This window comes from Alosa sapidissima, chromosome 1, assembly GCF_018492685.1.
Source record: "Alosa sapidissima isolate fAloSap1 chromosome 1, fAloSap1.pri, whole genome shotgun sequence".
NCBI classification, from domain to species: Eukaryota; Metazoa; Chordata; class Actinopteri; order Clupeiformes; family Clupeidae; genus Alosa; species Alosa sapidissima.
Genome location: NC_055957.1, coordinates 1,933,319 through 1,945,818, shown reverse-complemented (window position 1 = coordinate 1,945,818; position 12,500 = coordinate 1,933,319). Strand labels below are relative to the sequence as shown.

Sequence of the window (12,500 nt, the reverse complement as noted above, 5' to 3'; positions counted from 1 at the left end):
CAGGCTATAAAAGCTGAAATATCCACACACACACACACACACACACACACACACACGCCATATACGACTAACCCATCTTCCTACACATTCAAAGTGTGCGTCATACATGCTGATTTTTGTGGGTGGACCGGAGTGTGTATACACACACACACACACACACGTATGCGTATATACACACACAAAAACACAATCAGACACGTACGTAAATATGTACGTGTGTGAGTGTGAATGAACACATACACACACGTATGCTGAGATATATACACACAGGTCTCAATGAGGCTGCATGAAGTGTGTGTGTGTGTGTGTGTGTGTGTGTGTGTGTGTGTGTGTGTGTGTTTGAATGTGCCCTTACTCTCAGCACTGTCCGACTGCGTGTTCCTACAACTCCCTATAGCCACTGCTCCTGTCTCTGCAAGAGAAGACCAATCAGTCACTCAGGGGGGCGGGAATGATCTGTCAATCACCCAGGGGGGCGGGGTGGGGGGGGGGGGGTGGTTGGGAAGGGGCCCAGTCCATCAATCTCCCAGAGGGGCGGGGAGAGGACTTGTCAATCTCCCAGAGGGGTGGGGAGAGAACCTGTCAATCAGTCACTTAGAGGGGCGGGGAGAAGCTCAAAACGGCAGGAAGAAGACCTGTCAATCTCCCAGAGGGGCCGGGAGAAGACCTGTCAATCTCCCAGAGGGGCAGAGGGAAAGAAGGATGACAGATGAGAAAGAAAGAACAGCACAGAGAAGAACCACAGATGAGAAGAAAAGAGGAGAGAGGAGAAGAAAAGAGGAGGAGAGGAGAAAAGAGGAGAGAAGGAAAGAGGAGAGGAGGAGAGGAGAGGAGAGGAGAGGAGGAGAGAGGAGGAGAGGAGAGGAGAGGAGAGACTTACTAAGAGCCTTGGCTGCAGGGTTGGAGGGGGTAGAGAGAGTGGAGGAAGGAGAAGGGACAGCGGGCTCTCTGGGTTTGAGCGCTGACTGCTGCTTGCTGGGGTCAAGAGTGACCCTGAGAGAGAGAGAGAGAGAGAGAGAGAGAGAGAGAGGGAGGGAGAGGGAGAGAGAAAAGGATGGAGAAAGAGGGAGGGAGAGAGGGAGAGAGAGAAGTAGAAAGAGGACAGAGAGAGAGGGAGAGAGAAAAAGAGGTAGGTAGACAAAAAGAAAAGAAAGAACATAGAGAGGAAGAATCAGACAGAAGTGAAGTGACAGTAATACACAAAAACGGCACCTGTGTGTGTGTGTGTGTGTGTGTGCGTGTGTGTGTGTGTGTGTGCGTGTGTGTGTGCGCGTGCGTGTGTGTGTGTGTGTGTGTGCGTGCGTGCGTGCGTGCGTGCGCGTGCGTGCGTGCGCGCGCGTGTGCGCGTGCGTGCGTGCGTGTGCAGTGCGCGTGTGTAGTGTGTGCGTGTGCGTGTGCGTGTGCGTGCGTGCGTGTGCGTGCGTGCGTGTGTGTGCGTGCGTGCGTGCGTGCGTGCGTGTGTGTGTGCGTGTGTGCGTGTGCGTGTGTGTGTGTGTGTGTGTGCTCATATCAAATGAAGTAACCCTTCCTGCACAGCATGCAGTCTCTCATGGGAGATGTTATGATGTACATACAGATGAGGAGGAAGAGAGAGAGAGGGAGGGAGAGAGAGAGGGGGAAGGAGAGAAAGAGAGGAAGAGAAGGAAAGAGAGAGAGAAGGAAGAAAGGAGAGAGAGGGAAGGAGAGAAAGAGAAAAAAGGAGAGGAAGAGAGAGAGAGAGGCAGGTGGAATGCAGTGATCTCCATACAGTAGAGTGAGTGCTGTGTGAATTTCTCTCCATGACCTCTAGGGGGCAGCGTACCAATACAGAAAAAACAGAGTATGCCACAGCCATTTTATGTGCTCTCACGCACGCACGCACGCACGCACGCACAACAGGGGTGTAAAGTAGGGCTTTGACTTTTGCCCAAAAATCATATTCGAAGTTCGTTTGTTTATTAATATTAAAATTCGAATATATTCGAATATGTATTAATAATATTTTAACCATTAAATGTCTTCAGTAAGACCGATATTGGTATCAAACTTAAGTTCTATTTGTTCTGTCCACCAGAGAGCAGTGTATCAGTCAATGTCAATAGACTACGTGCACGAAAGGCTTAGTATTTATGCGTGTGTCAAAATTATTATTATTGAGCATAGAGCTGGGCGATAAAACGATAGCGATATGTATCGCACATGTAATCGATATCAATAAAAAATATGTTCGATAGAACATTCATAATTAAAAGCAACACACACCTCCTGCCTTATGTTGTCCATAAATAAAATAGGCTAAATATATCTTGCATTGTAGTATGTCAAACTCTACCAGAGTAGGCGGTAGAAGTAGGCCTACCTCAACACAGACTCTCCTTGCCCCGTGCTCGATTAATGTTTGGATTACATGTGCATCCCTCCTCCTCAGCATGCACATATAATTAATCGTGCAAGACGACTGGCTAAATTGCTATTAAATCCGGTTAGCATCATTAGCACGCTGCACGAATTTGTTCAAAACTACTGCATTCAAATTGACTGCTAAATTCTAATCATCTCAATCCCAATGCAAATGGAAAAGTATTTTCCAAGACTCAAACAGCCTGTCCCAAGGAGAAAAAGTATTAAATTGAAACTTAAACACACGTGGGGAAACTGAACAGTCTAACCAGTAGACTAAATTAGCAAATTAAGCTAACGTTACTTTGTTTACAATATTTCCAGGCTTCAACCAGTGCTGCTTTTCATTCAGACTTATCTGCACATTTATTTATTTGAGTGTTTTTAATGATTGTGTTGCCATTTCTTTTCCCTGTTTGCTTTGATTGATAACTAAGGTGATTAAAATCAGAGGAAGGTTAAGTTTAAAATAAAAATGTCTATGTGGGAGCTAAGCGCGAACCAGCCAGGATGCTAACCTACAGGAGCCCAGATGGCCAATAATAGCCTTGCTAATGAGCTCGCGATTTCACTTCAGAAGGCGTGAAAAAAACCTCAGAATCTGAATGGAAAACATTTCCATAGGCTACAGGTTCGAATATTAAGAGATCCCTAAAATTCGTTCGAATATCTTTAAATTTTTAAATAATCGAATTATATTCGAATAACGAAGTTCGGAGTCAAAGCCCTAGTGTAAAGGCACACATATTTGTACCGACGTGTTTAGGTCCAGGACGTTCAATACAGATGTGTAGGGAATGCACCAAATACAGGATTTAATAGTAGTCAACAGCACGTTGTTTTCGCATGCGGACCATGTTCCATGTTCCATGTTCTCACACCGATATATAAAGTGGGGGATCATACGTCAGTTTAGCCAGTTAATGCCAACGAACATGTGACAGCCTTTCAAAATGCTGTTCCCGTTGTGCATCACAAGATGGCCAGTGAACTGTAGGTAAGCAGTACCTGGCGTTCTGCAGCTAGAGTCACTTTTGAATATGACAAAAAAAATCAACCGCTATAAAAAATCCATCCTAACCATCACAATCTGTAAAGCATGTTCACATGTACACAGAAATCATATTAATGAAAACAATATTTGAATATGGTTTATGTAATATGTTTATGAAACACTTTCATTTGAAATAATGTCCTTTTGCTTGTTTTAGGTCTTTCAACACTGAGACCTCAGGTGAGGTGCATGTGGAGCCCTAAAATGCTTTAAAAATCTTACTAAAGGACATTTTCTTATAATATTTATATCTTCATAATATTTTAAGATATATATATACTTACATCATATATATATATATATATATATATATATATATCAAGCATCATATGACACATTTGTAAGAAATCCAAAATTTCAGTACAGGGACATAAAAGTGCCCTACAGGCTACAGGCTACAGGCTTACAAACACCTACAGGCTACAGGCTAACAAACACCTACAGGCTACAGGCTACAGGCTAACAAACACCTACAGGCTACAGGCTTACAAACACCTACAGGCTACAGGCTAACAAACACCTACAGGCTACAGGCTAACAAACACCTACAGGCTACAGGCTACAGGCTAACAAACACCTACAGGCTACAGGCTAACAAACACCTACAGGCTACAGGCTTACAAACACCTACAGGCTACAGGCTAACAAACACCTACAGGCTACAGGCTAACAAACACCTACAGGCTACAGGCTAACAAACACCTACAGGCTACAGGCTAACAAACACCTACAGGCTACAGGCTAACAAACACCTACAGGCTACAGGCTACAGGCTAACAAACACCTACAGGCTACAGGCTAACAAACACCTACAGGCTACAGGCTAACAAACACCTACAGGCTACAGGCTATAGGCTAACAAACACCTACAGGCTACAGGCTAACAAACACCTACAGGCTACAGGCTAACAAACACCTACAGGCTACAGGCTAACAAACACCTACAGGCTACAGGCTAACAAACACCTACAGGCTACAGGCTAACAAACACCTACAGGCTACAGGCTACAGGCTAACAAACACCTACAGGCTTACTGCACCAACAATGAGCCAAACAGTGACTTAAACACTGAGGTACACACCAAACTGTACACCCCTAATACACACACACACACACACACACACACATCTCTAGTGGAGATGTATGGTTGAGCCCCTCCCCTGTGGCTGAGGACTACGCGCACCGCACCACACACACACACACACACACACACACACACACACACACACACACACACACACACACTCCCTATGCACCAAAATACCAACATACACACACACACACACACACTCCCTATGCACCAAAATACCAACATACACACACACACACACACACACACACACACACACACACACTCCCTATGCACCAAAATACCAACATACACACACACACACACACAGACTCCCTATGCACCAACATACACACACACACACAAGCAAGCATGCACGCACGCTGTACACATTTTTGGGTTATGCACCACACACACTGCAATTCCACACAGAACTATACTTCAGAGATGCCCTCATCTGTAGCTGAAGAGTGACACACACACAAACACACACACACACATGCATTGTGGTGAGATTAGTGGTGAGTTGGTCAGCACTTGACTGTTCTGGTCTGATCATCATGGAGACCAGCAGTACTCAGGCATGCTCAGTTTGTCCCTGCACCCTCAACTCCATGAGTCACAGCATGACTCCGCATATTTAACAGGAGTCACAGCATGACTCAGCATGTTTAACAGGAGTCACAGCATGACTCAGCACTGTGTAACAGGAGTCACAGCATGACTCAGCCCTGTTTAACATCATCATTTTCCCAGTCCAGCCGGTAGAATGCCCTGACTCCTCCCCTCTCAGGTGTGCCACAGACCCCCCGGATTCCACAGAGTCCAACACGCCGCGTTTGGTTACTGAGCACGAGATCAACACACCGCGTTTGGTTACTGAGCACGAGATCAACACATCGTGTTTGGTTACCGAGCGAGTCCAACACGTCGTGTTTGGTTACCGAGCCTCAAGTCCAACACCTCGTGTTTGGTTACCGAGCGCAAGTCCAACACGTCGTGTTTGGTTACCGAGCGCAAGTCCAACACGTCGTGTTTGGTTACCGAGCGTGAGTCCAACACCTCGTGTTTGGTTACCGAGCGCAAGTCCAACACGTCGTGTTTGGTTACCGAGCGTGAGTCCAACACCTCGTGTTTGGAAAGTAGCGGAAATTATTTAAGTTACGTTATGTCAGTGTAACGTTAGCTAGCCTAGTCTAACCATAAACAAATATTTGGCTATAACTTTACTGCCATACAAAGCTAGATGTGACGTGTTGGACTCGCGCTTTGAGTCGTTATAGGCTCTGGATTATTATGGAGCATTATAGGAACAAAGTTGTGATCAAAAAATATCAGGGAGGAAAATCCGACGGGGCACGTGCCCCCTTTACTTCAGTGGGAGTCCACTCAACACTCATCGGCTGGACGGGGAGGAAATGATGTCAGATGAGTGAGACGTCTGCGTCTCTCTGTGTGAGCTTCCCTTTTGTGTGTGAGTGTGTGTGTGAGCTTCCCTTTTGTGTGTGAGTGTGTGTGTGTATAAGCTTCCCTTTTGTGTGTGAGTGTGAGTGTGTGTGTGTATAAGGCCTAGTCCACACGTACCAAACCGATCTTTTTTTCCTCCGTCTTCCCTGGAACCGTATCAAGAATATTTGCGTCCAAACAGATCCATCTCAACACGACTCAACATGTTACTTCATACCCCAGGCCTATAGGTGGCACTGTTTCTTTACAGAAATTGACCAAAGTTTGTGCTTTACAAACAGACAGAATAGGCTATGACAAAATGGCTAGTGCAAGGAAACCAGAATTGTTTGTGTGGACTGATGGTGAACGGTCAACTGTAGTCAACTGTAAAACTAATAAACTTTATTTTACGGTTTGTGAAGGGTGCAGTTCCGTCCTTTATTTGGCTAACGCAGGTAGGCCTACTAATCACCTTTACTTTCTTTGGTTGTAGGATAGTCTGTGATTCACATTAGTTTTGGCTATCACCGCAATTAGGCTACAAGTTCTAGGCTATTCTGTCGCCACATTTATAATATTGCTATAAAACCTTCGTTAGTAACAGTCAATACTTTTGCCTACATCAAATCGCGCATTTGCATTCAGTGTGCTACCATCGGCTTAACGTGAGTTCTAAGCGTCTGCTTATATCTGATTTCACTCGACTGTGAATGCATGTATATATGTTGTAAGACATGTAAAATAAATGAATGACACTGGCATTACGCACAAATTAATGTAGCCTAAACTTACACCGCACTTTCCTAATAACTTAAGTTCTCTCGCGTCACTGACAGTAGCTAGAATGCATAAAAAAACACCGGGAAAAACAGTGTTCAGTCCACCAAGTCATAAGCTATCGGCGCTGCGCAGCATCAGTTGTGATATTTATCTTAACGGAGTGTAATCGTAGGTAATGTCATGTATGAAAACTAGTATTGTTAGGCAATACTATAAGTGCAAGTCCAGGGCAGCTGAGGTGTGGCGATGACATCATCGATACGCAAGCAGGATGTGCGGTTTCGCTGTCTAAACGAACTCAAACGGGCTACGGTTTTAGATTTTTCCACTCTGGGACCAGGTTTCAAAAAAGTGCGGTTTCAGGCAGTGCGTTTACAGGATTCGTTTGGACGATCGGCCAAGACGAAGCAAAACCTCTGCGTTTAACCTAAAAAGCGTCTCCGTGTGGACAGGCCCTAAGCTTCCCTTTTGTGTGTGTGTGTGTGTGTATAAGCTTCCCTTTGGTGTGTGAGTGTGAGTGTGTGTGTGTGTGTGAGCTTCCCTTTTGTGTGTGAGTGTGTGTGTGTGTACAAGATAGCCTTTTGATTGTGTGAGTATGAGAGTGAGTGTGTGTGTAAGCTAGCCTTTTGTGTGTGAGAGTAAGCTAGCGTTTTGTGTGTGAGTGTGAGAGTGTGTGTGTGTGTAAGCTAGCCTTTTGTGTGTGAGTGTGAGAGTGTGTGTGTTTAAGCTAGCCTTTTGTGTGTGAGTGTGAGAGTGTGTGTGTGTGTATAAGCTAGCCCTAAGACGCAGTCTGCTGGGGTCCTTGCGTGCCCACTGTGGGTGTTAATCAGCCGAGTGTGTGTGTGTGTGTCTGTGTGTGTGTGTGTGTGTGTGTGTGTGTGTGTGTGTGTGTGTGTGTGTGTGTGTGTGTGTGTGTGTCTGTGTGTGTGTCTGTGTGTGTGGTCCGTGCGTGCCCAGTGTGGGGGTTAATCAGCCCTGTGTGTGTGAGGCTGATGCAGTCCACAGGTGTGTTAACGAGTCCGTTAAGTGGAGTTAATTAGAGTTAGGTCAAAGGTCATCACGCAGCGAGACGACAGGCTGAGCGAGGGAGGGGCGGGGCCTACCTTTTGTTAAACCTGAATGACATGTTTCTACAACAAAACACAAGATGAGGAAACACAGGACATTAGAGAAGAGAAACACACACACACACACACACCCCATGAGGACCAATGAAGATGAATGAGCACCACATACATCACTAGAAGGGTCAGACATCAATTCAGAAAAGACTTCAACATCAGAGAAGGATCAGAACATGTGTGTGTGTGTGTGTGTGTGTGTGTGTGTGTGTGTTACCTGCGCGTGAGTTTGGAGGTGAGCTTGGTGAGCAGGTTGTTGGTGTTGCCGCGGCTACGGCCCTGCGTAGGGGAGGCGGGGGGGCCGTTGTAGGTGGCCGTGCGCCGCTCTCTCAACTGACCCCCGTGGAAGGTACTGCGGCTCGCACTGCCTCGTGGGAAACGGAGTTTCTCAGGCGCCGCAGCACTGCTGATGCTGTGAGTGGACGCACCTGGGTTCTTCTGACCGGGGGACAGGGACGCACTGAGAGAGAGAGGGAGAGAGAGAGAGAGAGAGAGGGAGGGAGAGAGAGAGGGAGAAAGAGAGAGAGAGGGAGAGAAAGAGAGAGAGAGAGAGAGAAAGAGAGAGGGAGGGAGAGAGGGGGAGAGAGAGAGGGAGTGAGAGGGAGAGAGAGAGAGAGTGTGAGAGAGTAAAAGAGAGAGAGAGAGAGAGAGAGAGAGAGAGAGAGAGAGAGAGAGAACATTAGGCATTTTCACACAGAGCAGTTCTAGGTTCCAGTTCTACTGAGTGTTTGGTCCCTATTGTTGGAGTCCTTAGTGTGTGTGAGTGTGTAAGTGTGTGAGTGTGTGAGTGTGTAAGTGTGTGTGTGTGTGTGTGTGTGTGTGTGTGTGTGTGTGTGTGTGTGTGTATGTGATACCTGTTTTCTTTCCCATTGGGAATCACAGACAGACGTTCAGCGTTGTTTCTCTCAGTGCAAACATATGTATTCCTGCGCGACATGCCTCCAGAATTCTAAACACACACACACACACACACACACACACACACACACACACACACCAGATGTACATAGCAACAAAGTCAAAAAGTGGCACAAGCTGGTGGCATAGAACAAGACTGCCAACATCATGTAGAGATGGGCCATACACTCACACACACACAGTTTGTTTGTTTAACAGTAAAGACAAGCAACAGTACACACACACACACACGGCTAGTTTACACACACACACACACACACAGTTTGTTTGTTTAACAGTAAAGACAAGCAACAGTACACACAAACGGCTAGTTTACACACACACACACACACACACACACACACTCACGTTGGGCGTACTGATGCTTCCCCTCTTGGGGATGTCTGCCTTGTTGGGGTTGCTGGCGTTGCCCAGCATGGGGCTGGGGGGTGTGTGTGTGCGTGAGGGGGGTGTGTGTGTGCGTGAGGGCGGTGTGTGTGTGTGTGTGTGTGAGGGCGGCTTACGCGCCCCCTCCAGCCGCTGGTCACCCTCTCCGGAACCCGCCACGGCCCGTTTGGACGAGCTGGAGCCGGCCGACACCGGACTCACTGGGGAGAGAAGCAGGAAGTGAACGCAGAGAAGCAGGAAGTGAACGCAGAGAAGCAGGAAGTGAACGAGGCTGAACGTCTTGCTGCAGTAAATGATTAGTTCATAGTGAAATCACACCCGCCATGTTACACACACACACGCTAAATTCACACCCGCCATGTTACACACACACACACGCTAAATTCACACCCGCCATGTTACACACACACACACACTAAATTCACACCCGCCATGCAAGACACACGTGTGATATGATGTGTGATGTGGTGTGATAAGTGAGTGGAACGACACCTGATTGGCTGGCTCACCTTGGTCGCTGTAGCGCCGAGACTTCTGATTGGTGGAGACACTCCTCTGCACTTTGAGGTGAGAAGGCGACTGGCCGTTGAGCTCGCTGGAGGGTCTCGTCTTAGACAATGAGGGATTACTGCTGGAGCTGGAATCACTGATCTCCTGCTAGAACACACACACACACACACACACTTGAAAAGTTGGCATTTCTCTCCAAATAGATGTGATGAAGCCCAAACTCCACCAATGATAGAGGAGCCCAGTGCAGTGGGGCTCTGTGATTGGTGGAGAGCCGGGCGGGGCGGGGCTCTCACCTCATTGGCCTTGTGGGCGAGCAGCAGGTAGGTGGCGGTGATCTCATCGTACTTCATCTTGGACAGTGACTCCTGAATCTTCTCACAAGAGTAGCCCATGCTGACCATCACGTCTGGCACACACCAGAAAACACACACACACACACACACACACACCATAGAAACCATAGGTAAACATAGCAAACACACATACACACATCATAAACCATAAAAACCATAGGTAAACATAGCAAACACACATACACACATCATAAACCATAAAAACCATAGGTAAACATAGCAAAGACTAGCCTAGAAATCTAGAAGCGCCCCTTGCTGCCAGGGCTAGTCTAGCAACTCTCCGTTGGCTTGTGAGCTCCAGAAATCGAAACTCAATCAGGACATTGAAATCGTCTATAGAGTCGTTTGGTGGGCTTAACATAATGATTGATGGCAGAGTTGCAACGGTTTGGCTTGAATTCCCTGCTACTTGAAAACAAATCAGATGGATGTTGCTGCTGGCGAACAGTGTGACATGAGTTAAGCTTTTATTAAGTTGGCAAAAGTTTGAACTAGCCAACTAGCTCCGCTGGTGGGAAACACATGGGACTCATAGCGCTGCCGCTGTCCTATTGCGTGCAGAGGGAATTTGAAAGACAACTGATTATCCCGCCCCTCGGACTGAGCACTGCGAACGGTGAGTGCCCAGACCCTACATCTTGTGGGTCTGGCTCGCCAGGCTAAGCAAAGACACACACACGCGCACACACACACTGGGATTTAGAGGAGAGGCCTTGCAACTCTGGAACAGGAGCCAAAATAATTTTTGCAGAACGAGCTGAGATGAGAATCATGCTGTTTTCAGTCCCTGCACACGACTCTCACACACTCACACACACACACAATGTTCACACAAACATTTCTCACACAGCCACACATACCATTACCTGCCTTATCTACCGCCTCTGCATGTGTGCGTGCGTGCATGTGTGTGTGTGTGTGTGAGTGAGTGAGAGAGAGCATTTACTGATTAATCTTCATCCCCTGTCTCTTACGGTCATGCTGCCCTGCATGTGAATAGGGAGATCTTACCACACACATGCACACACACACACACACACACACACACACACACACACACACACACACACACACACACACACACACACACACACACACACACACACAGCTCATCTATCCCTAGAGATAACAGACTGCAGGTGAAGCTCAGGAGAGTGTGTATGTGTGGGATTAAAGCTGTGTTCTGGTCTTATGTAATGCCACCTTATGCAGTCTCTCTCTCTCTCTCACACACTCACACACACACACACACACACACACACACACACACACACACACACACACACACACACACACCCTCTTGCCGCTCACTGAGTCATAGCTCCCCCATCTTTCATCTCTCTCTGTCTTTCATCTTGGGAGATGACCCTCCACCTCACACACACACTGACACACACACACAGACACACACACACACACACACAGAGAAACACACTGTGACACACACACACACACAGAGACACACAGAAACACACTGTGACACAAACACACACACACACATAGAAACACACTGTGACACACACACACACACCTATTCTCTTCTGGTCAGAGATGTCGGTCTCCGGTTCGATGAAGGGCTTGAGCTGGTCCTCGTCTGCTCCTGCGTTGATCCATCTGTCCTTCATGATTTGCTGACAACACAGGAGATCACCATGACAACCACACACACACACACACCACACCTGTGTGTTTGTGTGTGCATATGATGTCCGTGTGCATGTGCGTGTCCGTGTATGTGTGTGTGTGTGTGTGTTTGCATCAGTGTATGTGTGTGTATGTGTGTGTGTGTGCTTTGTGTCCTTCAGTATCAGCATCAATAAGGGACATATTGATCAGCACTGCAGATGGATAACAAGCTGAGGTCAGGAGCGTGTGTGGGAATGCAGTCTGTGTGTGTGAGTGAGTGAGTGTGTGTGTCTGTGTGAGTGAGTGAGTGAGTGAGTGAGTGAGTGAGTGAGTGTGTGTGTGTGTGTGTGTGTGAGTGAGTGTGTGTTTGTGTGTTTGTGTGAGTGAGTGTGTGTGTGTGTAGTGTGTGTGTGTACTCTGTGTGTTGTGTGTGTGTGTGTGTCTGTTTGTTTGTGTGTGTCTGTGTGTGTGTGTGTGTGTGTGTGTGTTTGTCTGTGTGTGTGTAGTGTGTGTGTGTGTACTCTGTGTGTAGTGTGTGTGTGTGTGTGTGTGTGTGTGTACTCTGTGTGTAGTGTGTGTGTGTGTGTACTCTGTGTGTAGTGTGTAGTGTGTGTGTGTGTGTGTGTGTACTCTGTGTGTAGTGTGTAGTGTGTGTGTGTGTGTGTACTCTGTGTGTAGTGTGAGTGAGTGTGTGTGAGTGTGAGTGTGTGTGTACACTCTGTGTGTAGTGTGTGTGTGTGTGTGTGTGTGTGTGTGTGTGTGTGTGTGTGTGTGTGTGTACTCTGTGTTTAGTGTGTGTGTGTGTAGTGTGAGTGAGTGTGTGTGAGTGTGTACTCTGTGTGTAGTGTGT

The 12,500-nt window shown here is 47.1% G+C and overlaps 1 protein-coding gene across 8 annotated transcripts in view; it reads right to left on the bottom strand.

Moving 5' to 3' along the window:
* mark3a (MAP/microtubule affinity-regulating kinase 3a) overlaps window positions 1-12,500 on the bottom strand; it is a 45,368-nt gene that overhangs the window by 3,904 nt on the left and 28,964 nt on the right. For 2 of the 8 annotated variants that reach the window (XM_042085501.1, XM_042085515.1), the window contains exons 10-15: window positions 11,556-11,655; window positions 9,965-10,077; window positions 9,668-9,815; window positions 9,120-9,358; window positions 8,708-8,802; window positions 8,071-8,313 (exon numbers count right to left, since the gene is read on the bottom strand). In XM_042085501.1, coding sequence (XP_041941435.1) covers window positions 8,071-8,313; window positions 8,708-8,802; window positions 9,120-9,358; window positions 9,668-9,815; window positions 9,965-10,077; window positions 11,556-11,655 — 938 coding nt within the window. Of the gene's footprint in view, window positions 1-355; window positions 413-880; window positions 994-7,835; window positions 7,863-8,070; window positions 8,314-8,707; window positions 8,803-9,119; window positions 9,359-9,667; window positions 9,816-9,964; window positions 10,078-11,555; window positions 11,656-12,500 lie in introns of all 8 variants that reach the window. The other 6 variants (XM_042085469.1, XM_042085476.1, XR_006030680.1 and 3 more) reach the window with 6 other exon arrangements.